This window comes from Stegodyphus dumicola, chromosome 9 (genome assembly GCF_044657685.1).
Source record: "Stegodyphus dumicola isolate Sdum_Otavi_A_Nest chromosome 9, ASM4465768v1".
Lineage (NCBI taxonomy): Eukaryota > Metazoa > Arthropoda > Arachnida > Araneae > Eresidae > Stegodyphus > Stegodyphus dumicola.
The window spans coordinates 135,345,611-135,372,033 of record NC_140776.1 but is presented as its reverse complement, the minus strand read 5'-3'; the positions used below and the strand labels follow the sequence as shown (position 1 = coordinate 135,372,033).

Sequence of the window (26,423 nt, the reverse complement as noted above, 5' to 3'; positions counted from 1 at the left end):
ATTTCCAGAACTTAATATTTATTCTTCTCTTCTAATTCGCTTTTCCCAGAGTTTAACTAAAACGTTATTACCATAGCTGTGTTATAGCAAAATGATTTCTTAGTATCAGCCCAACTTGATTAAACCACTTCAATGATTGAAAACATATATTAAAAAGAAACACATTTTTAAATGTATATGTGATATCTTGTATTCTTTTATTTACAGGGAAACACAGTTGCTGTCAAGAGAGTTTACAAACAAAAGAAAATAGAGCTTACTCGAGCAGTCCTTTTTGAACTCAAGAAGGTCAGAAAATTATTTAATAAATTTTGTGAATGTTCTCTAAAGGTTTCAGTTTTCATTTGGAATAAAGTACACTATTGTCTCAAAAATAACATAAAGGTACGGAATGCCAATGGAGTGAAACATTGCAACCTGATATTAACGATAGATTTGATTTATATGAGCTTGTTCTTACAAGGAAAAAATGGAATTTGGTAAATATAAAAATATAAGCTTATAATATAAATATATTCGCCATAAATTTATTTTTTATGGAAGTTGCTATTAGATGATATATTTTTATTAGTATGCGAAATATATACAGAATATCTAAGAAACCCATTTCACTTCGGGAGGCAAGATCTAAAGCGTTTGCTCAGAATTCGCGAGTTATTTAACAGAGAATAAATAATGCTTTTTGTAAATACCGTATTCTAACATCATACAGTATATTTGTAAATTCATAATTTCCGCTGCAATATCGATAGGCATCCTGTTAACAGTAATGGGGTGAAACCTCATCAGACTTAAAAATATTTTAATCGCTTTCTGTATCGAAGAACGCGTTTTTCCAACTGTTTAAACAATTTGCATTACGAACTTATCTACAAGGGCTTTCTTTTACTGATATTAATTTTTTTTTTAAATCTCAATGCAAGACAGCTATTGTTTACTTCGAAATTCATATCTAAAGGAGCATGCATTAAATACACTAGAAATTGACGTTTAAATTAGCAACTGATCTCAACTTTTCAAACAAAAGCCAACTCTTCTTTCTACCACGAATACCCATATGTTTTCTGATGAATATTACGTTTCATTTTTAATTGTGAATTTCTTTTGCTGTTTTCTTCAAAGGAAGTCAGCTACCTTTATTTGAATAATGAAAATGCTAAACGTAAAAAAAGTCACACGAACAGTTTTATCTTTCGAAGTTTCTAGTAAAGGCAGACAAATGTTTCACGTGCAGTCTTGAATGAAGCTTAAAGAATACACAAAAGAGACATTTTAAAGATAAGTCTGCGTATAAGGAAATCATTGCGTAATCTTTCAAAAATAATGGATGCTTTGCGTGCAACGAAAGTGGCATTACATTTCAGAAAGTAGTTTTTTCCCTGTTGAGGTCATTTTGTGTTCTTTTTTCCGTTTATGTAACTTCGCTGGTAAAATAAAATAAACAAAAATACTATTACAATATTTCCCTGGGTATTAGCTAGATAGTTGTTTAGAAGAAATATGCTCTAAATTCAAATAAACTTGATGGTTTTCGCTTGATAACGTTTTTCGTTTACTTTATTTGTTCCCTAAGGGTGCATTTCTGTATATCTGAGTGTTGTAATCCTGCACTTTCAACATTTCGTAATGTGAAAGAAACTGTCGTTTTTTATTGGATAATTTGTGTATTCTAACTTTCTCTGAGGAATAAAGTATTTTTACAATTTATAGAGAACGAAATGAGAACAAAATGTAGGATGTGTGCACACAAAACAGATGAAAATATTTAAGATATAAAAGAAACGACATAAATGAATAATTTTAGGGTATGCAGATTCATAAAACTGCATCTGAAGGAAATTAACAAATTTCGTTGGCCCTGTGCATAATTTCTAGCGTTGAAGTGCTGTAAATATTTCCTGTTTTAATAAAATTAAGTTTTTATCAGTTCTTGCTTTTAAGATATACAATTAGACTAGGAAACAATTCAAACTAACGTACGTTTTGCATAAAATTGTATAGATTTCAGCAGCAGCTAACGTAGAACTCTTTCCCCCAATGGGTTCGAAGACAAGATCCAAATAAATAGGGAAATAAATTGTCGTCACCGACGACAAATAGACATAGCACCAACTTTTCAGCCAAAACGAAATCGAAAGGAGAAATGAAAGATAAGTTAATAGAAGTTCTAAAAAGTTGGGGTTTGGTAATAACAAAAGTAGGTGAAGGTTTTGTGCATACTGAAGATTTCAATGAAACCTAATTCTCTAACTGAAGACACTTTATAGGTTTCATCAACAGATCTGATCCCATAATTGATTCAGAACATAGTATGATTAACTGTCGAAGATTTATTTATTTTTTTCTTTACGGACATAGAATTTGATAAATGAAGATATAACCTAAATATAAATGAAGATATAACCCTAAATGGTGAACATGTGGATAATATAAGCAATTTTTGTAAATTCGTAATTCCCCTTGTTTGCTTTTCAGCTTTCTTTTAGCATCTCAGTTAGATGTATTTTTATACCATCATTTTGATAATACATTTTTAGTCAATTAAATAAGTTACAGGCAAAAACATCGCATTAAGGAAGAAAACGCAGCGGAAGATAGAACGCGAGGTGAGAACATCGTCATACAAAACATCGTTGGAGAAGAGAAAGCAAGGAGAAAACATCTAAATTCTAAAATATCCTTGTCGAAAAAAAAAAGGTTAAAAAACATCGCAGTTATATTAGCCATAAAAATATGGTAGTAAAAAATAAAGCACCTGTAAATCCTCGCAGGACGATAGCATCGCAATCATGTATTTTTCGGGTTTTAAAAGCTGTAAATGTATATTCGCATAATTATTTATGAACGCAAGACAGAATGAGGAATATTTGTATAGAATGAGGAATATTGAATAAGACATAATGAGGAATATTTCATCTTTTTGGATTCATTAATTTATTTTTATTTCTAAAAATGCAAGAAGGAAAATTAAACATTCAAAAACAGAAACTGAGTAGAATTAATCTTACATATAATAGTTAATAAAATTTTAAACTTTTGTATTTAACTAATAAAAATCATTATTTAATTAATTTTCTTTATGAAGATGTACTGGCATTTCTTTATTAAAGATATGGGCTGGAAAAATTTGAAAAAGTAAGATGAGTAACTGCATCTGGTTACCTATATTAAAATTGTTTAATTAATTATCAAATTTAAAATTATTTTCTTTCATTTTGTTAATCTCGTATTCTTTTTGGAAAAATTAAATCTTTTATTTCAAATAGTTAAATAATTTTTATATAGGTTATAAGGTATTTCTCCCGCCTTCCTAGCGTGCCTTCGTGTTGTAGTGGTTCTGCACGCTGGGCCGGTATTCCAGAGGTCCGTGGTTCATTGATTCCCGGCGAAGTCGGTTGCTAATTTTTCATCTCTCTGGCTTTTCCAATTAACCTAATGTCTCTACAAGGTACCTCATGCAGTTACTCATCTTTCCTTTTCTAATTTTTTAGAAATATTTTGAAAGAAAAACTTACGTTTTAAGAAAAGACATTAATTAAGCAAGGACATTTAAGTTAAATATATCAACTTAAAATGCTCTTATCTGCTACACGTAAGAATAATTTGTTACTCATTTTCAGTTTCTGAATACTTAAGTTTCCATTTATTCCTTTCACCAAACATTTATTAATTAATCCAAAAATACAAAATATAGAGGTAAAAATAATCCTTATTCCTTCTTGCGATCCCAAATCCTTATGCTAATATATACATTTACAACATTAAAATTCTGAAAAACAGATGTCTGTGGTATTATCGCCATGCGTTGATTCGTAAGTGTTTATTTTTTTACCACGGTATTTTCGACGACGGTGTTTTATGCCGCAATGTTTCCTCCTTGCTTTCTTTTCTCCTACGATGCTATGTACAACAATGATTTAGCCCTGCGTTGTTTTTTCCGCAATGGGAACAAATTTAAGTCGATATACACTTTTGTACAATTAAATCGTATTGATTGCTTTTTTCTGAGAGCAGTTTATGCATCATTGTTCCAAGCCTATCTTTTTTTACCAGTCTCAGTACATTTTATTCTCACTCTTAACGCCTAAAATATTTATAAAGGAATGAAAATTAGATTCAACTACAGTTTTCGCAGGGTAAGCCAGGGAACAAACCTCAAGAGGACGATGCTGTATTCTAATTATCGAAATTTACCTGCGCATGAAAGGAAAATATTTTCCAATCCGCTTAAGTACATATAATTATGCCATTTTCTGGAACATAGCTTTAAGCTAATGTTAACTTAAATAAACAATGAATTTGAGGGGAAAGATACATAAATGTACTTCTGCAGTCCCTCATGAATATTAAAATATGTACTGAGCTGGAAAATAGCATTTGTCATGCTTAACTTGTAAAATCTTTGGCTAAGATTGGTTTAAATAGGAAAGGTTCGGCAAGAAACGATATTAATTCCTCTTTGTGCTTTTGTTTTCTAATGAAGCTTATAAAATACAGAGGGTTGAAATTAGTAGATGGATTGTAACAGATTACTAAATTTTATGAAGATTAATAAATCCAAGAGGAAAAATCTACGTTTTAAGATGTTTTAATTTGAAGAGCATCAAGCATGATGCTTGTTTTCTTAATTATATATGCTCGTGAATCATTAAAATAAAATAATTGCTTTTTTTTCTGTTGCTCATTAATTGCTCTGGAATCCCAAACTACTTACTTCTATTAGTTTCTTGTCCTTAAAAATGTTATTTTGAACTGATCTTTAAAGTTTAATAAAAGATTCGATTTTAAATAACATTGTGTTTAACTACACATAACTACATATTCAAGAAATAAATCTGTTTCAATATAAAGTAAGCTGTTTAAAATATCATGTATTTCAACAAAGAGTACGCAGTTTTGCATGACAGTAAAAGTCAAATAGCAACAGATGATTAATCCTTTTTTTAATACTATGCAATTTTAGAACAACATTTGGAGTTTCAAAATAGAGAAAGTTAACATCACTATCACTATTGATCGTACCTCCTCATGCAAGCTTACAAAATTACTTAAGAACAGTAACTTCAGTAATTTTGTAAGTTTGTATGCATATGTGCTTCAGTTACACTCCACAAACACTGATGGGTACAAATGGTGCCACAAATCGCCTTTTCCAAAGTAATGGTGGGAAAAAATGTATTAAATCAAAACATAGAGCTGGCTTGTTCCTCTTCTTTGAAAGTAATTAATTTCAAACGATAAAACGTTTCACGATTGAAATCTTGATATAACCCATTACGTGTAAAGTTCTTTTTAGCTAGAACATTATTTTTGCATTAAGGTTTACTTGCATTTTTTGTTCCTTTCTTCGGTTATCATCTAAATAAAAGTAGAGTTGACATATTCTGAGTGAATTCGTAATTTAAAGAGAGAGAGCTGTGGCAACCCTTCAGAACATTGTTTATCACCGAAACATTCATTTTCGTTAATTATTGTATACGTATTAACTTGCAGAGGTAGAGGTTACGGCAACTTGAAATATGGTTAGTGTGGTGTTGAAAATTATATACTGTATTCTACAATTTGATGTAAATTTGTGTAATTAAAGTCAATGAGCTGCATTTCTGATTTTATGTATTTACTTGTTTCATTTACTCGTTTTTTAGAGGGATAATTTTGGAGTTTATTGAATTTGAGGTCACTTGTATAGTTTATAATTTTTTATTTCATATGTAGAATTGGTACATCTTTAATTTTTGAATCAACAAAATTTAAGCTACAAAAAATAGCTCGAGGAGAACGCGAGATATGGGTGCTCCTGATGAAGCTTGAGTGATAATGTTATTATTCAGAATGGTAAAATTTGACGATTTTTAACCACTCTGGCGACTTTCTGAAAGACCTGAAGAAATGCACTTTTGAAGCCCTATGTTCTGTAGCTTTTCAAAAGCTGCCAGAAGCTGGTGCTACATGATATAAATATGGCATCAAGGGACATGATGAGGCTGAGCGGTTCAGAGACAGTTAGCTGAACTGTGTTTTAGAATTTACTCTGTGCGTGGAATTGTGCCATTTCTCGTGCGATAAAGAATACCTGCTTAACATCTATATTCTCCTTGAGCTTTTATGGCTAATTGGATGTGTGTCATTAATATTTCTAGTAAATCGTACTTTTTTCCACCTCACTTGGATTTGTTACTGAATGAAACAGCCACAAATCCACAGTTCGAAGAATATTTAATAATTTGAATTTTCAAGACATCGCTAAGTAGCGGTGACTACATTTTTATTTAAATTATAACACGATTTAGCTTGTAGTATAAATAGTACTTTAAGTTATAGTACAAATATCGTTTATTCAATCTTAGTTAGTTAAATCGTAGTTCTTGTCTGTGTTATCGGGGATATTTTCTGTTGCTGTTACGTATGAAAACAAGAATTTGCCTAATGCCAGGAAGTTAAATATGCTTCAATAGTTAATTATGATTAATTTTATGCATATTACCGCACGCACTATCTCTCTTCTTTAAATACCTATGTTTAATCTCTTTGCAAATAATTTCGCTAATCGTATGACTGTTATTGATTCGACACAATAATATTTGGTTAGGCTTTTGTAAGTGGGAACATTGGCTTCTAGTTGCAGGTATGTTAATTATCGGTAAGTATTGGGTCGGTGCATATGCTCGTGCTGTTCTTCAATGGGTTGGCAACACTGCACTGTGAAGCCTTTTCAGTTTTTCGTTATTTATTTGTTTTTCTTCAGTTTGGAGCTTGATTTTCGTTGCTGATGTTGTTACTAATCTCGCTTGTCTGAATTAGAGCAAGACCGCGAAATTATTACGGCAAGGAGTCAAGATTGCGCCTGTCGTTGTCAAGAGTATTAGGCACCATACAGGTCACAATAGGACATAGTTCAGTTCCGCCCCCAATTTTGAAGATGAGCACATCGGTTTCTAGGGTCTCCTACCCCCTCTTCCCCTACCACTAACCTCTTCAGAGAACTTTGGACTCGCCGCATATTTTTTGTGGCAATAACGGTGGAGACAACTTCACTGCCAAGCATCAGAGTACAGCTCCCGACTCTGCTCGGTCGTTCTCGGAATCCACGTAATCTCGAGATTCTCCACGCTACAACTCGCGATGCACTCGACGGCACACAGAGCACGGTTCCCGACTCTTTTGTTCAGTCGTTCCCAGAGCTCAACACGCTCTCTCGACGATGACTAATCGCGATATACTAAGAGACTCCTTCGGTGAACTCGACGACCCACTCAGCGCTCGCTGGCCGGCTGTTAACGCGATCGTCTCTGCACGGACTAACTAGATGAGACACACTACTTGATACTAACTATCTCGCCCTCCAGACCAGGCACTCTGACGCCGCCAATTTTGTCGCCAAATGGGCGATCTCTCGACAAATGTGGCAACTTTGCCGTCCCTTGCCCTTTTATAGCAACCCTAAAACTGCTATGCAAGGAAGCCATCTTACCGCGCCTGTACATTTCGTAACAATATATTAAGATATCCAAAAGTCGCGCTTGTTGAATTTTCAAAAGTTGAGGAAATTCCAGAATGGATATTAAAGCATGTTGCTTCGACAGGTGACATCCTTACACAAGTAATATATCACTGGCATTTCATTTGCAGTTTATGCTGTTAACTTTGAAAATTATTTGTTTCATGAAAGATGGAGATGAATTTTCCCCAAGCAGAACGAATTTTTATGATTGAGTGTTATTTAGGAAAACTTGAAGTATTTTAAGAGATTTCCTCAATTTTGTGAAACTCACACACACACACACAAAAAAAAAAAAAAAAAAAAAAAAAAAAAAAAAAAATATTTGTGCCTTGTTAATCTGACTTTGAAAAACTGAAATCGTTCACCATACGAAATGAGAAATCAAGAAAAGAATAAAATGTTTAATCACATAAAAAGTATCATGGATAGCAAGCCAAATTCACTAGAAGGAACAACATTGCAATCAAATTTATACGTTACTAAATAATGCTCAAGCATAAAAATTTATTATTTTTGAGAAACACTCATCTCCATTTCGCACTAAAAAAAGGGTTTTGAAGCTAACAGCATATACTAATACTAAAACTTCAAATGATATATTACTTGTAGTACAGGAAAGATCTCTATTGAAACAGTTTGTCATTAATATCCATTTTCGAATTTTTACTATTTTTGAAAATTTGATGCTTGTGACTTTTGACTTTTTAAATCACCCTATTGTTTCTTTATGCTCGTGTATAATAAATGACTTTTTTGAAATTTTACATTTCATTACCGCATTTGGAATTGTAGTATATTTTATTACAGATTCGTGAAGCACAGCACGAGAATATTGCTAATTTTATTGGAGCTTGTATTGATGCACCGAATGTTGCCATATTGACGGAATATTGCCCCAAGGGCAGCCTTCAGGTAAAAATACATTTATACTTAAAATAACATTATAGCAGTTTCTTTGTTTTAGCTAATATATTTTCTTTATGTATTTTCTCAAGGGATGTTAAACTATTTGCTTAATCACGATGACACAAAATGATATCTCATGATAGCACATCAACTCAAATTCAAACATTTATAAAAATCCTATTTTTAGTCTAAAAATTGAAATTTTTACGTCTGAAAATAATAAAGTACGAAAGGTTCACAGATAGTACATCGTAGGGTTGAAATTATGTAATCTGCATTTTGTAATTGGCGAATATTACATTGAGAAGTAACAGAGGTCTCACAGAACATATTTTCTCAAGATTTTCTTAGTGCTCATGCCTTCAGTAATCTTTCATTTTGGAACTGAGCCTAAGACACATGCACTTGATTTAAAAACAGGAATTTGTTAATATTTTCAGGGGTCCTACTGGTATATCAGTATACAGAGACTACTACTTATTTTGGGCATTAAAAGCGTTTTAGACAGGAATTTGATAATAGTTTCAGTAATGCTGGAACTAAAAATGCAGAAACTACTAGAATCTCTGGACCAGAAGCATGTTTTGGAATTGTAATTTGGCAATATTTTCAATAATGCAGGAGACCAGAAGGGATTTTTAGGGCTGAAAACATTCTTTAAACAGGACTTTGATAATACTTTCTACAACGCTAGAGAATGCATATTAGCTTTTTCGGACAGAAAACTTGCTTTAAACAAGAATTTGACAATACTTTCAGTAAAGCTTTAGTTTAGTATGTGGAAACTGCTGAGATTTTTCAGACAGGGTACATGGACAATCATTAATGCCGTGAGAATGAATGGTTTTTTAGCTGGAATTCGCATGAACGGTCTTTGAATTGTTTGTTGAACGAGCTAACCCCTAATACTAGGTAATTCCTTACGTTCTCCCCTATAGAGTGAATTGGGACATGCACGATGTCTAGTCGATTAATTTAGGCTGTGAAGAATTATTACTTACAACACGTTAGTTACGGTGCCATTGCAGAAAACATTAGGCTTTTCGAAGCTAGGAAACATATAAAATCATATGTGTTTTTATTGGGATCTAAATAACGGAGCTTTAACTTCACGTGCAAACTACTTATACCCTTATAGCGTCTATGGGAATATATGACAATCCCTTACATTTCCCGACATTTAAGGGCGAGAGAAGAGAGACACGAGACCCATTCGACTAAATTCAGGTGGTGATAAATTGTCATTTGGTATATTTTACGTCCAGCATATCGCACCAAGAAATAAGAAAACTCAACTGTATTCTGACCAGATTTCGAATCCTATGTTTTCGAGCTATATAGTTATAAGTTGTATAATGTGCACAATTACTACTCTGCAATATGTTTGTTGAGTTTAGGAATTTTTATTAATGTATTATATGTACTAATACAAGTATATTAAATACACTTTTAATGTATAATGTATAACGATATATTACTATTGTGGTAATTTAACATAGCACCACTTTCTTGAAGTTTATTTAATGCTATGTTTTAAATGTATAACGTGCTTTAAGATGTAAAACGTACAATTACTAGGAGTAACACCCCTTTTTGATGTAAGGTATTTATATTGTATTATATTGTATAATAAGTATTCGTATTGTAAGAATCAGCAATACGTTTGTCTTCCAACACCAGCCCCTATTTGGCAATGCTTTTCCGGACAGTTACGGGATCCGGACAACACCCGAATAGTCAGTGAAAGCCGCCCGGTTTTCCGGACGCTGCTCTCACCTATCACATGCCAAGAACGTGCTTAACATTTACATCATAAAAGGACGCAAGAGAGAATGAAATCCTTCCTTACAAATATCTACCTCTTTTCTTAAATATATTAACTATTATAGTTCGGAGCTGTAGTATAGATTAGAAATTCGACTCAATAAAGAATAGATTAGAAATTCGACTCAATAAAGAATAGATTAGAAATTCGACTCAATAAAGAATAGATTAGAAATTCGACTCAATAAAGAATAGATTAGAAATTCGACTCAATAAAGAATAGATTAGAAATTCGACTCAATAAAGAATAGATTAGAAATTCGACTCAATAAAGAATAGATTAGAAATTCGACTCAATAAAGAATAGATTAGAAATTCGACTCAATAAAGAATAGATTAGAAATTCGACTCAATAAAGAATAGATTAGAAATTCGACTCAATAAAGAATAGATTAGAAATTCGACTCAATAAAGAATAGATTAGAAATTCGACTCAATAAAGAATAGATTAGAAATTCGACTCAATAAAGAATAGATTAGAAATTCGACTCAATAAAGACCGGCGAACGGGTTGGCCGAGCAGGCGTTTTCTTGCTTTTCCATATGTTTGCCATGTTGCTTCCTTATAATATGTCTTTGTTTACATGAATCCAAATCCTGATTCTGAAAGAAATTCTATTTGCATTCTCTGCAGCGGGGGGAGGAGAGATGTATTTTACATTTTCGTCTCTATATGTGCAAACCAGTCGTTCCTTTTTTCTACTTTACTTCTTCACATGTCATTTGCAAATTATTTGTTCAGAGCGTAAGTGTATTTCAAAGCTAATTGCCGACTCATGTTAACAGTCTGAAGAGTTACAGCTCAGCCTTAGCCTTTCAAATAAATAATTACGAACTCAGAAGGTTTAAAAATAATCCATTTTATTAAATTTTCAACTTATCATACTATACAGCTGTAGTTTTTCTGAAACTTAACAAAACAAAAGAACTAAAGTAAAACATAAGCAAATAAATCATGCAAAATCTTACTGTAAGCTTTGGCTCAGACCCTGTAATCACGAGAGCAAACACGACTAGCCAGATGCTAAGGACGTTTCAAATAAATATAAGATCGCGGCATAAACAGCAAGGAGAAATTCGGCGGTCGCTGCCCAGAAGTTCACCCTTAGCTTCAAGAGCTCCATTCTTATCTACGTTAACTAATTTACTTCCTAGTGGGGACCGACGAAAGTAAAAATGACTCTAAAGATAAAAGCAATAAAATAATAGGTTAATAAACACAAAAATCTTACAAATTTTAAATTATAAAGTAGAATTGTTTATTAATTCTGTGTATTGTAAAGTAAAAATTTGGTATATTTATAGTAAACTTAAAAATTCAATTGTATTATTAATTTTTTAATTAACAAAAGAATGAATCTAAATTCCACTTACTTTTAGGATGTTTTGAAAAACGACTCACTCGACTTAGACTGGATGTTTCGGTATTCCTTGATTAACGATATAGTTAAGGTAAGTTTCTGTTTTATTATTTCTCATTTATTACATCTGAGTATACAGATATGGTTTATTATGTTGAAGACTTAACCATCATTATTTCTCAATTAAATACTAAGCTTGTTTTCAGAATAATATGGTTACAACGTGAAATGTTACACATACATTATGTTTTCACTGAGTTACACATTTTAAGATATTTTTAAAATATATTTAAATTTCGCGTATTATTATTATATAAAAAATTTATTACCATATTTGTAATAATTAATTATAAATCCATAGTTCTAATTTACGAAATAAATTAAATATTTAAATAAAGCAGTTTGGATCATATGACAAAACTATTTAAGCAAATTATTCAGATTTAAATTTTACATGTATCTTCTGGGAAAATATTGAATTTAGTAGTTATTTTTCCTATTATGCTAACACAGGAATTGCGTAAAGTTTCCAATTGATGCAAATCTTGCTTCCTTAAATTAGATTCTTACTATCTTTAAAGCTCAACATGTTTATACATTCTGGTTGAAGTAAACGTAATTGTAAGAATACGGAACAGATTTTAATACAAACAAAAACATGCTAATAGAATTACCTTTAGAAGTATTTTACATAAGGTACCTTTTAGAAAAGTGTGCTTGAAAACGTACTTTCGTAGATGGACTATAAAGTACTAATTAGTTATGAATTACTGACTGCCTTTCAGTGACTAATAGTGAATAATCGAAACGAACCAGTTTGAATTACACAATACAGTAACTCAGTCACTTTATTTAAAATTCAAAGCAGTTCAGTACAGCTTCGTTTAGTGTTGCATACAATATTCACTCTCTCGAAATAAGTTCTGCATTTCGGCGTTTAATTATTTTATGCAGTTCATTGTTTATATTCAACGGTTCTGCATAATCTGCTGCTTAAGCAAGCTCTTATACAAATTACCCACTTAAGAAAACTCTGAGATATTATACGCATTGATTTCTTATTCAGTTCGATCCCTTGATACAGTGGTGCTAACATACTTTTCATATGGAGGTATGAAAAAGACCATGTCTACCAGCGTGGCATAATCTTTTATCAAACACCGAATTTATATAACGTATAATGAGGTCATTAGGAGGATATATATATTGTTGGGAAATGTTGGTGAATACGTCGTGAGAGTTTAAAAACAGAGTGGAACAATATACGCGACATAAAAAGATTAATTTGTTTAATTAGTATTTTTAAAGATTTAACACGGTTACAAAAGTTACTTGAATTGTTATAAAATGTGATATTAATGTAAATGAATACATATTTTTTATCTGCCATACATTTCGTCACTGAAAACGACTTGATAATTTTTACCACTCTAAATTTACCTAGAGTCTCCAGAACTTACTATCTTTAAAGTTATATATTTTGGGTAATTTTGATCGAATAATATTTATATTTTATATATATTTTGGGGTAATTTTGATATATATAATATATTTTTAATATAATTTTGGTAATAATAATATAATTATATATATATATATATAATTTTTATAATTATATATATAATTATAAAAATTTTATAATATATATTTATATATATTATATAATTTTGGGTAATTTTGATCGAATGAAGATAGTTTCTTTGTTTAGTTTGATAACGTGTTTTAAGAAGATCTTAAAAAGTTTTCATAGATCGTATATTTTTACTATAATGCTTCTCGATAATTTCACCTGGATGGTTGCTTTATTTGGTTCATTTCGCATACTGATACCACAGCTCTGTAAATACATGTCGAGTTAAACAAATGATCATATATCTATAGAATGTATGTACGTATCTATAGGGAGCTGTATACTTCGATCGTGTGTGCATAGACACTGTATCAACTAAAATGGCATTCATAAACATGTCGATTGTTACAAAATGTAATAAACATTACATGATATAGTTAGTAAAATATATACTATATTAATATTTTAGGTAAATGTAATCAAATGAAGCTACTCCAGAAATTATTTACATATGTAAAACACTTACAGGGGCTGAATTATATACACAGCGGAGAGATGGGAACACATGGGAGACTCAGGTCATCCAACTGCTTGGTCGACAGCCATTTTGTTGTAAAGCTGACTGACTTCGGGTTGCCATCATTCCGTGATATCGAGTCACTGGATTGTGCTGAAGATAAAGACCTGAAAAGTATAAAATATTTTGATTTAATTAAGATGAAATTCTTTTATAATTATTCAACTTTTCCATAAGCAAAGAAATATGAAAACATTTAATTCTGATTGCAATTTCTTGGAATTCTGTCCGTCTTTATCGAAGCTTTATTTTTATTATTGATAACCCATACTATACAACCTGGAGTGCTTTGCATGAAGTTGATGTGTTTGATCGGAACTAAAGAGGTGAGATCGAAACGCATTTATTAATACATCTAAGAAGAGGAAAGTAAAATCAGTACTTAGAAGCTACCATAAAGAAAAATTCTGGAAACTGAAAAGTATCAGTTATGGATTATTTTTACCTTCAAATTATCAAAATTTTATCAAACGGTTGCTGGCAGTAGTAATAACAATAAAGTTTTGATAAAGTCAATTCATTGCTTTTCAACGAAATTATAATAAGATTAAATTTTAAGATTTTATTAATATTAACTCTTATGTCGTATTTGACTTATATACTATTGTAACAGTATCGTATGCTTTTTGTGATAATTTGATTATTGCATGGATAAAAAACGAAACTTATTGTGATATAATAAAAATTATACGAGGTGATAATTCTGTAATACCTTTCAATGCAGTTTCCACCTCTAATAAGATCACATTTCTTCTAACTTATTTGATTGCATTAATTATATAATCGTAATAAGAGGAAATCCCGTTCATATGTTTGGAAAGTTCGAATTATCATATCCTTCACATGGTAAAGTACATAATTGAGTTTCTATTAACGACACTAAGTACGCAAATACAGTTTAATAGTTTTATTGCTTGGAATTTAAAAAGTAAATCAAAAACACACTCATCTTAGCACACATTAATGGCTTACAAAGAATTGCTTAAGGTGAATTAGCATTATGTACTTTTTTAAAAGAATTGCTGTTTTTAGAATTTGGTCTTCTTTGATAGCATAAACGAGCATCAGACAGCTAACAGACTTGGAAATGGTCTTATCACTGTGTCTGAAGTAACACGTGAGTCTTGAAAAGACTTAAAACAACCTTTTTATTAAATTAGGACTTGAACATGAATACACGTCTCATGTTTACAAATCAACCACCATTTGTAGCGATATAACTTAAAGTAACAAAGTCGAAGACTCTATAGCTGATTTAAAGCGAAGTTGGCTCAAAACTTCTCACCGGCGTAACAATTTAAATGGTGGAAGCCATAACGTAAATCCGAAGAATTGCAATCTTATCAGGGCTATCGAAGTCTAGTAACGGGGCCTCAAGAGGTAGAAACACACTCTGTCTTACATTCCAAAACCCCCGACTTAAGTACTTTCTAAACTGATTTGCATTCTGGTGAGGAAACGGATAGGAGAAGTGATAGTCCTTCCATGAATCTGAACAGTGATTCATCATTCGGTGGCTTTTGGTGCTTTAAAGTAATCTTCCTCAGAATTCGTATCATTATGAGCATTATCGGACTCTCCATCCTTACTTTTTCAAGCGTACCAATGATGGTTTAGGATGACCCATTATTAGACTATATGGAAGAATGCAGATATTCTAAAACAATTTTTATCATTTGTATATTGACAACGTTCCGGAAACATTAACTAGATTTGTGTTTTATTACAACTTGTGTACTCTAAAATTAGTTTCAGCATATATGAAAAGTTATTATTTAATAAGAAGGTTTTCATAGATGAGATGAAATTACATTAAATGGGATTTAACTTTATAAAATATCCCTCATCCCTAACTCTAAAACTCAAGTCTTAATCTATAGCATTTAGTAAAATAATACATCATTTTGAAAACTTCACCCATTTGTATGAGCAGAGGAAACTCTCGAATGTTATGTTCGTACTTATACAGCGGTTTTCCACAGCTACCATTACCAGAAAGAATGTATCTGAGGGGCAAAGGACGTGTACAGGTAACGTTCGAGAGAGTTAAAACTAAAAACGTGTATCTCTCTTTCCGTTTCCTGGTTCTGAGTCTTGTTTCAAATTATTAGAGAGTTTTGGATCCCCTCTGCTTTATAACTCGTGTAATGTTTTCCAATATCTTATTCCGGCAGCTGAACCACAGTTCAGTTCAGAGGTACAAGGAGCATCAGACATTGCAATTGTTTGTTTGGTAGTTGTCCTAAATTTTAAAGTAATGAAATCACAAGATGGAAAGTTTCTTAGATGGACAATTTTCACATCCACAGGAAATTATTTGTTGAAACGGTCATTTGAAATGAACCTTCTTTACAGATCAACACTGTGTCTCGGAAGCAGAGGGAAATGTGGCTACCACTCCCGTTGGGTTTGCTATTTTGTAAAACATGGCAAGTCTGTCTACATAAGAAGGGCTGTCTTTATGTAGGTCTTTTTAAGGAAATTTAGCTCATATTCAGCTGCGGGTCACATTAGAAAAAACAATAGCTACACTTTTGCAGCATAATTTTAACATAGATATATTTAAAATAAAAATTATGTCATTCAAATTTTTAAATTTAATTTGTAATAGTCACACTTATTTTTAATTTTTAATTTAGCTGTATCTCGTAAAAATAATAACTGCTTATAATAAATATTTCTGAGCTGCGTCATTTCAAAATTCATCCATGTCATGTAATTCTTAAATAAAACTAATGACGCATAATCTTACGCTTTAGTGAATAAGATTTCATTTTGGAAACTAAAAACTTTTAACAGCCAATACCGAAACTTTTAAGCCAATGGAAAAATTCGGAACTGTAATTCAAACCACTCTAAATCCAACTTTCATGGTAAACACGTAGCATTCGTAGGTTATTACTCTTTCATCAATCTTGTAGTTGAAAGATGTCAAAAAAACAAAAAAGGTGATCAAGAACGGCCGTGTATAATGTGTGTGTGTATAATGGCCGTGTATAATGTGCCGCGTATAATCCATCCTTTCTGATTCATAATTCACACTGAGAATGCGCTTATCAAGTGTGAAATAAAATGTTTTAAGTCGCCGCGACTGCTAGCATCTTTTTCGCACGATACAATCTCTCCGCAATCCACTATGTTACGACATCAATTTCTACATCATTAACTAGTATGTAAAGAGATATAGCACACTACAATGGGATTTGTGTTATTAACTTAATCTTCAAAATATACTATGCCTATAATGCTGTCAAAATATGCACCTTTTCACGTTGCTTTATTGTAAACCTCGAATCGCATCGAACGACACTAAGAATTTCTGTAACTGTTGATATAAGTGAACAATTACAGTCAGGCAAAAAACGAATTAGAAATCGGGTCAGACCATCGTTGAAAAAAGTCTATATCTTAGTGTAAAGTATTTATCTATTTCCATGGGTATACAATTTGTATTTGCTCTATGGCACACGTACTTAATGAATTCGGTTTTAGGGTAATTTTTGTATGTTTTCATGCGCATTTAAATTCGAGTATGATTGAGCTAGAAGACAAAAAAGTTAGGTTACATTCGAACAAACTCATTTTTCATTAAACGCATTTTAATTGAATATAAATTAAATAAGAAAAGCTTTCAACACTTAGCTTTACACACTTTCTCTTAGCTTGACAAAACTTCATAAACAGCTCATACGTCTTTGCAATGTGCATAACTGATGACTCCGTTGCAAAGGATGGAAGGCTAGATATCCAAGGTTCAGTTTTACCGTTAAAATCAATTAATCATTCGTTTTCAGTATATTCTCGAAGTATTCTTTTCTTCACACTTTGTACAATATCTTATTTAAAAGAAAGAATGTAATAAAATACTTTTAATTTAATTATAATTAAATGTTTAATATTGTATTATAACATGTTTTCTTATTTGAAGTTATTAAGACATTCCTCAGCTTATCAAAGGATAATTTACTTCTTCAGAATTCCTTTGGAAAGCGCCAGAACTTCTCAGATTGCCAGTATGTCCACCGGAGGGAACACCTAAGGGTGATGTCTACAGTTTCGGAATTATTCTCCAGGAAATTATTCTTCGAGAAGAACCGTTCTATCCCTTCCGAGGATCTTTGAGTGTGGCTGGTGAGACAATACGGTAGTTTTATCATCGTGTACCTTTATTGTATCTAAATATATTGCTCGCCATTCTTCAGTGATAATTACAAAATAATTGTGAAAAGGTGGGAACATGCTAAAAGTCATAGTAACATAAAATGTCATAAAGAAAAAGTGTTTAAAAACGAAACTGTAATTATATTCCAGTCTAAAACCATACATGTCTTCAGATTCCATCCTTTGATGCTAAAGGCCATTGTTGGACTGTATATAATTTGATTTTCTAGCTATGTTTTCCTTGAAGTCTATGTCACGCGTGAAGAGGTATTTAACGTGCAATGCAATGCACATGCACACGAGACATATACTTATCAACAATGGATGGAAGCAATGTTTGAACGGGTATTGTCAACAACGTTTTGAGTGTACCATATGACTGCCAAGCATGATTTGGTGAAATTTTCAGGTATTGCAGGTCATCGCCAGAGTTTCTAAAAACTATTTTGAAGCTACTTATTGTAGGATTAGTATTTAACACAAGAATGGTTAGAGAAATTTCAAGAACATACATTGTCAGGGATAATGGAGAAGCTGATGTAGCTTATCCCATGGCCAACAAGATCTCCTGCTTCGACCTATATCTATTCCTTTTCTGAGCCCACATGGCTCAGATGCTATTAGACATGCAATAATATTGTAGGTTGAACAATTATTTTAATGTTTTCAAATTAGCTGAATAAAAATGCTCTTGAGAACTTATGTTTTTCCTTCCTATATAGGGTGTCCGGAGGAAACAAATTAAGGAAAAAAAAAGAGCTATTCGAATTAATGTGCTTATTATTACGGGATAACATACATAGCTAGGAAAAAACTCATAAAACTTTAGTACACTTGTACCCGCCGCTATTTGTAAATCGGGCTACGTCAAGACGATACTGTATCTCATTCTGCACGTTCGGAAGCATCACTAGTGTGACTTTAAAATGAGTTCCCCTTCCTCACTGCATGCTTTCGTGGTAGAAGTTGTAGTACACTCGCCTAGCATCAGAAGATTGGCGTTTCGAATTATTAACGAAGGTATAGCTGATTTTCTAATGCTTCTTCCTCTGATAAGTACCTAATATCTTTACAACCTAGTTCTATTGTTTCCATAAGACAAAACGTGACTGGGATATTTAATTTCAAAATTTGCGTAATTTTGAACTTAACTTGAGAGATTGTTTAAGTACGTTAGAACTGATTGAGGAAAGTTGAAATAAAGCGAAACAAAAATCGTGTAAAATTTAATAAGCCGTAGAAGAAAATCATGTGATGTCGACATCAAATTTCATCAAAACGGGAATAAAAGTTTCCTAAATATAACTTTAGGAACCAGGAGGTCGTGTTAAAATTAAGGTTTCGTTATTTGTCCAAAATTATTTTTTTCTAAATATGAAATGGCCCAAACATGAGTATTATATTATATATCATATTTGATATATATGTTACAGTGAAAGACCGAAATCTGGAGAATGTCGACTTTCACCAGTGAATGTCAAAATTCACATAGTCTCTTGGTGTATGTTCGAAATATTTTCCAAATACTCTTATTTCTGACTTACACCGGTCAATGTTGACATTTACCATGTACTAATGGTGAATCTTGAACATATAACAATATTATATTTTTTTCTCCGTAATTCAGTCGCGAATAAACGCACTTGAAACTTGAAATAGGAACTTAAGAACATGAGAACCTAAAACACACAATACATTCAAAATGAGAAAGGAAAATAATAAACTTACTTAATTATACAGTATGTTCTAAATGAGAAAATAAAATAACAGTAATAAAAAACTTACTAAATTATGTGATTCAAATCTTATTTATTGCAACAACTTAAACTATTATGGCACTTTATGGCCTCTCTTTTCGACTTACACCAGAGCATATCTGCGGTGAATGTTGACATAAACCGGTGAGGGTCCGAATATACAAGAATGTAGTGCAATATTCGATCTTTCACCAACGTATTTGGTGATGTTAACATTCTCCGGTGAAAGTCGACATTCTCCAATTTCGGTCTTTCACGGTATATATATCAAAAAAGTAAATTAATAGTTTAGTAAAAGTAGTTTAAATGATTCTAGGAAAATTCTAAGGTTGTATTAAATGAAACCTATTACATTTTAAAAACGGGAAGCAAAAGTTAAGATGATTCATATTTAAAAAAAAAAAATATTTCTTTAAAGTGTACTTCTCATCATATTAATGTTTTACAATACATCTTAGATTATTCATATTTTCATGCTCCAGGCCGACTTGTCAAGAGTTTAAAGAAAGTGTTGTTCTACGGTTAATTGCTTTCGAGGTATTACGTATACATACATACGTACGTGCAAATGTCATAACAAATCCATTTTACATCGATTTTGCATCCAATTTGTGATCCGTTTTGAAATAAAGAGTCCTTTACATGTCCGTACGTCACGCAAAACAATAGTCAGAATGGATTCGGGAACGGTCAAAATAGATATTTCAATTATAATTTTGTAACCGAAACTTTTCGCGATTGCAGTACTTCTTTTCTTTTGACAAAAAAGTAAAAAAAAACCACGAAAATTTTAATTTTTAATATTCTTACCCCTAACAACATTACCTGATTGCCAGGCAAAAATGCCATAGGGCGACGTAAAGACTGCCAGGATGGTCGGACTGCGTCCCTCATATCATATCATATCTGATTGCCAGGCAAAAATGCCATAGGGCGACGTAAAGACTGCCAGGATGGTCGGACTGCGTCCCTCATATCATATCATATCATATCTGATTGCCAGGTAATTTGTATATTGACGCTGTTATCATTTAGACTCATATTAGAGCAATAAATTCTAAGCTTACTAATTTCTCACAGATGTAAGACTATACTATGGGTATTATGATAAAATGCTTTGAATTAAGTGTTCGTCTAATTTTTCTCTAGAAATCTTGACTCGCATACGTATCAGAGAATGCCCTCCATTTCGTCCAGTCGTACCTAAAGACACTTGTGCAACAGGAGTGATGTCTCTTATGCAAAGCTGCTGGGCTGAGGATCCAGAGGACAGGCCAGATCTCGGACAGATTAAAGCAGAAATGAGGATACTTAACAGGTATACAATTTTAGCTAACTTTAGGTAAGGGCAGGTATAACGTTAATGCAATGAATTAGTTTATTAAGGCGATTATTTTATGATGATCTACTGAAATGTTTTTAAAGTAGAAAAACATATTATAATTTTCTAATATTATTATAATAGAATCTATGATCTAAAATTTTACTATCTTAGTTAGAGGTAGGAACAACAAACTGCCATTTCTGTAATTATAGTTTCTCGTCTCATTCTTAGGTAAGTGAAAACTATAATTTTGATTTGCCTAAGACGAGATGGTTGTACAGGGTGATTCAAACCTAGAGAAAGAACATCTAGGAGAGGTAGGGTACACCTAGACGACTCGGAATCACATAAAAATACAGGGTTGGAAATGCAATCCTAAGAAGATAGGGCTGAATGGTTGGAACTTTGAGCTCTTCTTGGGAAACTAATAGTATACATGTATTTCAAACTATCACTAAATAAACTGTCCCCCTCACATTATTGGCTTGTTATTTCTGCATCTTTATTTATCCTTCAGTTGATCAAAGGTAGTAGAAAAAAATTGTTGGAGCTCATCGTGACCGCTAACTTACATTTAAAGACCATAAAAATAATTCCTGACATTCCTGCATTGCAGTATGATTCGGGAATCGTTTAGGTGTAACCTACTCTTCCTAGAATCGAATCCCGCGAACGGGCTGGCTGCATGGGCGTTTTCGTGGTTTTCCCCATGTGTAACGTGTATACGAGCCAGTTTCCCTTGGAAAGTCCTCCACGAAGGCATCCCTCCCTTCACGCGAGATAGCCCTCGTGTGCTTTGCCATAATTGAATAATCCAATCCAATCCTAATATGAAAGCTTCTGCTATTATTTCTTTTATGTTTGATGGTCATTAAATTATGTACTCTCTTTCCTTTGGCACTGTATTTAAATTTTAATGCTATAGCATACTATTTATACGTAATTTATGGTTTTGGAGCAGAAAGCTATTTAATTAAAAAATATGTAAAGTTTTGAAAATTCCTTGAATAGATTTTTTATAAGTTTCCTATTTCTTTAAGATAGTTTTTCAAAATGTATTTGAAGCCAGAAGATTTAGAATATTTATAAACGCTTAAATACTGAACATATGAACTACATCAAAGTTTTAATAATCATCAAACTATTTATCTCAATGCTGTGCAAAGAAATAAACTTGGTATTATATAACTGTTTCTAAGTATTTAAAGTTAAAAAATACACTGCATGGTCTTCCATAATATATTCTATATATTATGGAAATATTATTCTATAAATGTCTCTTTAGACACATATTTTCTTAAAATATTGTCCTAATCTAATAATTGAAATAATATTACGTAAATAAGTCTTTAGATATAAAATATTATTATTATAATGTGAAAAGAAATTATATTTTTCCATTATTTTCAGTTCATCATATCAGTGTTCAGTCTTTCTAATTAAAATGATCTACACAATTCTTTTTGTCTTTCTAATTGTATTTATTAAACATCAGTTTCTTCCACTTATGCCTCATAAAATTCAACAGTAAAAAGAAGCCGTATATCTTTAGAACTCCTGCTAAAGTATCAAGTGTCGCCATGCATTTTTTATATTTGCTATATTATTTTTCTAAAAATGATACACAGCGATAACAGAATAATAATTGCGTAATATTATAGAATAATCAATTAATGATGAATCATTCCTCTTTTAATATAATTTTCAGATTTATTTTTAATACAAAATACATAAGAGGTATTTAAGTAATTTTACGTTAAATTTAAAATTCTGTATATTTTTGGTAAAAAAATAACTAATAGACACAGAGTGATGCAATTTTAGACTATCTAAAATAATCTTCAGTTTCAGCAATCCACTATCCATAGGTTCCAAATTCGTCCGAAGCATTTTTTATGACTTGGGTTTCAACGACGGAAGAATCTTGAAAACAAATAAAAGTATACTAACAAAAATAAAATCGCACCAAGTCCACATACCTGTGCGCTTTGACATTCAAAATTAGAGTTTTCTGATCAATACACATTTTTAGACTATTGACTGGAACTAAGAAATTCAATAAATATCCAAAACATTATAAATTTACTAAGAAAGCAGAAGATATTATATAGGTAAATCAATAAAAATGAGCAGAAAGAACAAAACTGTCGTCTTCAATGCTTTACATTACTTTTGTTCTCTTTATTAAACATTAATTGGAATTTTGAAAGCGAGTTAATTTCAAGTAGGGATAAGTAATAATAAAACATGAAAACTGTAATTAAGTAATGAATGTAGATTAATAACATTAAATAAATCAAGCAAAATTAAATATGATGTAGACATAATAAGTAAGAATCGGTTTCAGTCATAAGTTTGAAAATTTAAAATATGTGAAACATGGCTTGAATTGTTTACTAATCTTCAGGAAATATCAGTTTGTACCATAGCCTAAGCTGCAGATCACGATAACGTAAGCCTATTTGATGCCATCGGTACCATGCCAAAACTATGAATCTGCAGAATTGCTCTTTGGAGAACAGCCGTTCAAAAGTGTCAAGGTTTTGAAAAAAATAGCTTTTTAAGTTCTTCACAATAATTATTACGTATTTGTCTCACAGAGTATGTTCACACTTGTTTGTGGAATGGGGAAAAAGTACATGAATAGTCCACCACAGAATACGGAAAAGTACATCCGTTAAAACAGAAAAACAGAAAAAAATACACATTCATGGTTTTAGCCTGGGGAAGAAAATACACTAGGTAATACTAGCTAATTCATCCAGTAACACAATCTGAATGAAGTGTATAAGGGACCTGAAGTATCAGCTTACTTTTACTGCAAAAACAAACTCTAAATACGCCCAGAATTCATGCATTGAAACAGCTGTTGTTTGTGTCTTAAATTTGAAAATGATGCCCGATCAAAATAAGGAGTGTTTTTAATCAAGTTTTAAACAGCTTACAAGTTAAAATGGGAATGAAGAAAAAAGAAATGCATATAAAAATTTGATGTACCCTGGGTTATATCATGTAATCTTAACTATACTTCGTTACATTAATTACTATTTGTATAACATAGTTATAAAGTTGTTTCGTTGAGTCTGCGCTTATAAATATCGCCCTGCTACGACTCCTTATAGCTGAAGAATATAATACACCTGAAACATATCACAGATTAAATATAAAGGATGAAACAAATTATACACATGACAATACCGTGTGTAAACTGTATCACGTATTTTAAGAAGAAAGAGATGTTCACGGGAAGAAAGTTTACAGTTGTAGAGACATTAGGTTAATTCAAAAAGCCAAAGAGATGAAAAATTAGCAACCACCTTCGCCGGGAATCGAACCACGGACCTCTGGAATACCGGACCAGCGTGCAGAACCACTACATCACGAACGCACGTTAGGAAGTGGGAGAAATACCTTACACAGTAACTGACGATTTCTCACAAATTCTTTTCGGATCTTTTTCGTCATGAACATCGCTTCATCCATCTTAAATTTATGGCACCATTTAGGCACAGTACTATCATGTGCGTTACCCTAACTTTAATATTACTTATTTATAAGTTGAGCTTGATTTTTACCTTACACTTCTCTGGAAGTTCATTAATAAAGCAACTTTTGCATTTCCCAGGAGCGTTAGGTTCTGTCAGGCATCTTTTTACATATGCTTCACGTATGAAAAGTTTATGCTGTGCATTAAAATTTTCTCTTCATTCACTTTTTTTATTTTTAAGCTTTTCTTAATTTAATACCCTTGTAGAAAGTTTTCAGCATAAAATGTTTGCTTATTTCACAGACTGAGGTGTACAATATAAGTGTAAATAAGCAAACAAACAACGCTTATTTCACAAACTGAGGTGTACAATATAAGTGTAAATAAGCGAACTCTAAAGTATGTGTATTCTGTAACAACATGTGGTTATTTTTAACAGCAACAAGCTTTATTAAAATTTGTAACATTACAATTAATTAAAAGGATTTCTTATTCCGTCTATTAGGTGTTTCTCGATTTGCTCTCTGATTCTTCTAACATACCGTCTATATCAGTGATTGTGATGTATGATGCTATTAAAACTCTGAAAGAACAAATTGATTGCCATCGTCGTCTCTTGGATACATAAACTGTAGTTATGGGTTTCTACCTTTCATTTAAAATTTAATATAAGACGTCACTTAGTTTTGAAATATCAAAATGTACCGAAAATATAATGCCTTTTGAAGCTCAATTTATTTTTTACTAACTGGTTTATGATAGTGAAATTTCGTGTTCTTCTTTCGATATCCCTCACACTGTATTCGCTCTTTTGTGTATTATATTCCAAATATTAAGATATTTTAAATAAAATAAAAATTAAATATTTTCTTCTTCGACATAAAATTGTAAAATATACTGCGTGAGGGATTTTGGAAAAACAAATCTCTATAGTTCCTTTTTCCCGCGAATTAGAAAAATAATTACTAAGTAAAATGACTTGCTTTAAAAATAATCGAGTAATATTTCCTTGAAAAAATATTTTTTATGTTTCGGACCCCTAAATCGACTTTTTTTTAGCACAAGTTTATGCAAAAAAAGGGTAATTGGTCATTTCATATTCAAATAAAGTTTCTACATTGGGCCATTTCAAAATTCTGACTAATGGTTTTGAAGAAATTATGGCCACAAGTAGGAAAATATAGTTTCTAAAAATATCTACTTATGTCTCCTTAGATATTAGCCTTCAAATCTTGTAACTGTATATTACATTCTTAATATTAATAAAAAATTATTTGTAAGTTTGCAAGTAGGCATAATTATAAGTTAAAGCATTATTACAAACATTTCGTAATAACTGCAATTTTAATTGAGACAATTAAAAGTGAGGAATCACCTTAAAATATCGTAAGCACATTACCTTCATCAAGAGGAATAAACATACGAATAGCTAAGCTAATAAGTTAGCTTTTCAATCACACGTATCTAGTTATTTGTATAAAGTAGTATACAGCAGAATTTTATGTTATAGTTCAGGAAAGCTAATACAAGGAATTTTCTAAAATACAAATAATGTAAACAAATCATCTGATTCCTCAAATGGCAAAAGCTTTAAACTATTGTTTACCCTAACTTTGATTCTACAGCTAATTTTTGTATGGGGGATATGTTTGAGATGTTTATACAAAACCGAATTTTAACATGGATAAAATAATTGTACGTTTTTAGCGTATTTTTAGGCACCTGATCTATTAAATGGTAAAAACAAGTTTTATCAGATGCAAACACTCTGCAGTATTACTTTAATTAAGAAATAAAAATAAAATTTATCATTTCTTGCTTCCCTTCAAAAAATAATCAATTCATGGAATTCGTATTCAATTTACATATGCACATTTTTTATATCATAAAAAATCGACTGATATTTTTTTAATTTACATATTATAAACACATTCTAGTAAATAATTTACATTTCA

At 31.6% G+C, this 26,423-nt stretch overlaps 1 protein-coding gene across 1 annotated transcript in view; it reads left to right on the top strand.

The window, feature by feature from the left end:
• Positions 1 to 26,423, top strand: part of LOC118183279 (atrial natriuretic peptide receptor 1-like) — a 168,293-nt gene that overhangs the window by 95,127 nt on the left and 46,743 nt on the right. The window contains exons 11-16 of the mRNA XM_035352757.2: positions 208 to 288; positions 8,309 to 8,413; positions 11,612 to 11,683; positions 13,691 to 13,853; positions 17,715 to 17,870; positions 20,807 to 20,975. Of these exons, the coding sequence (XP_035208648.1) occupies positions 208 to 288; positions 8,309 to 8,413; positions 11,612 to 11,683; positions 13,691 to 13,853; positions 17,715 to 17,870; positions 20,807 to 20,975 (746 nt within the window). The remainder of the gene's footprint in view (positions 1 to 207; positions 289 to 8,308; positions 8,414 to 11,611; positions 11,684 to 13,690; positions 13,854 to 17,714; positions 17,871 to 20,806; positions 20,976 to 26,423) is intronic.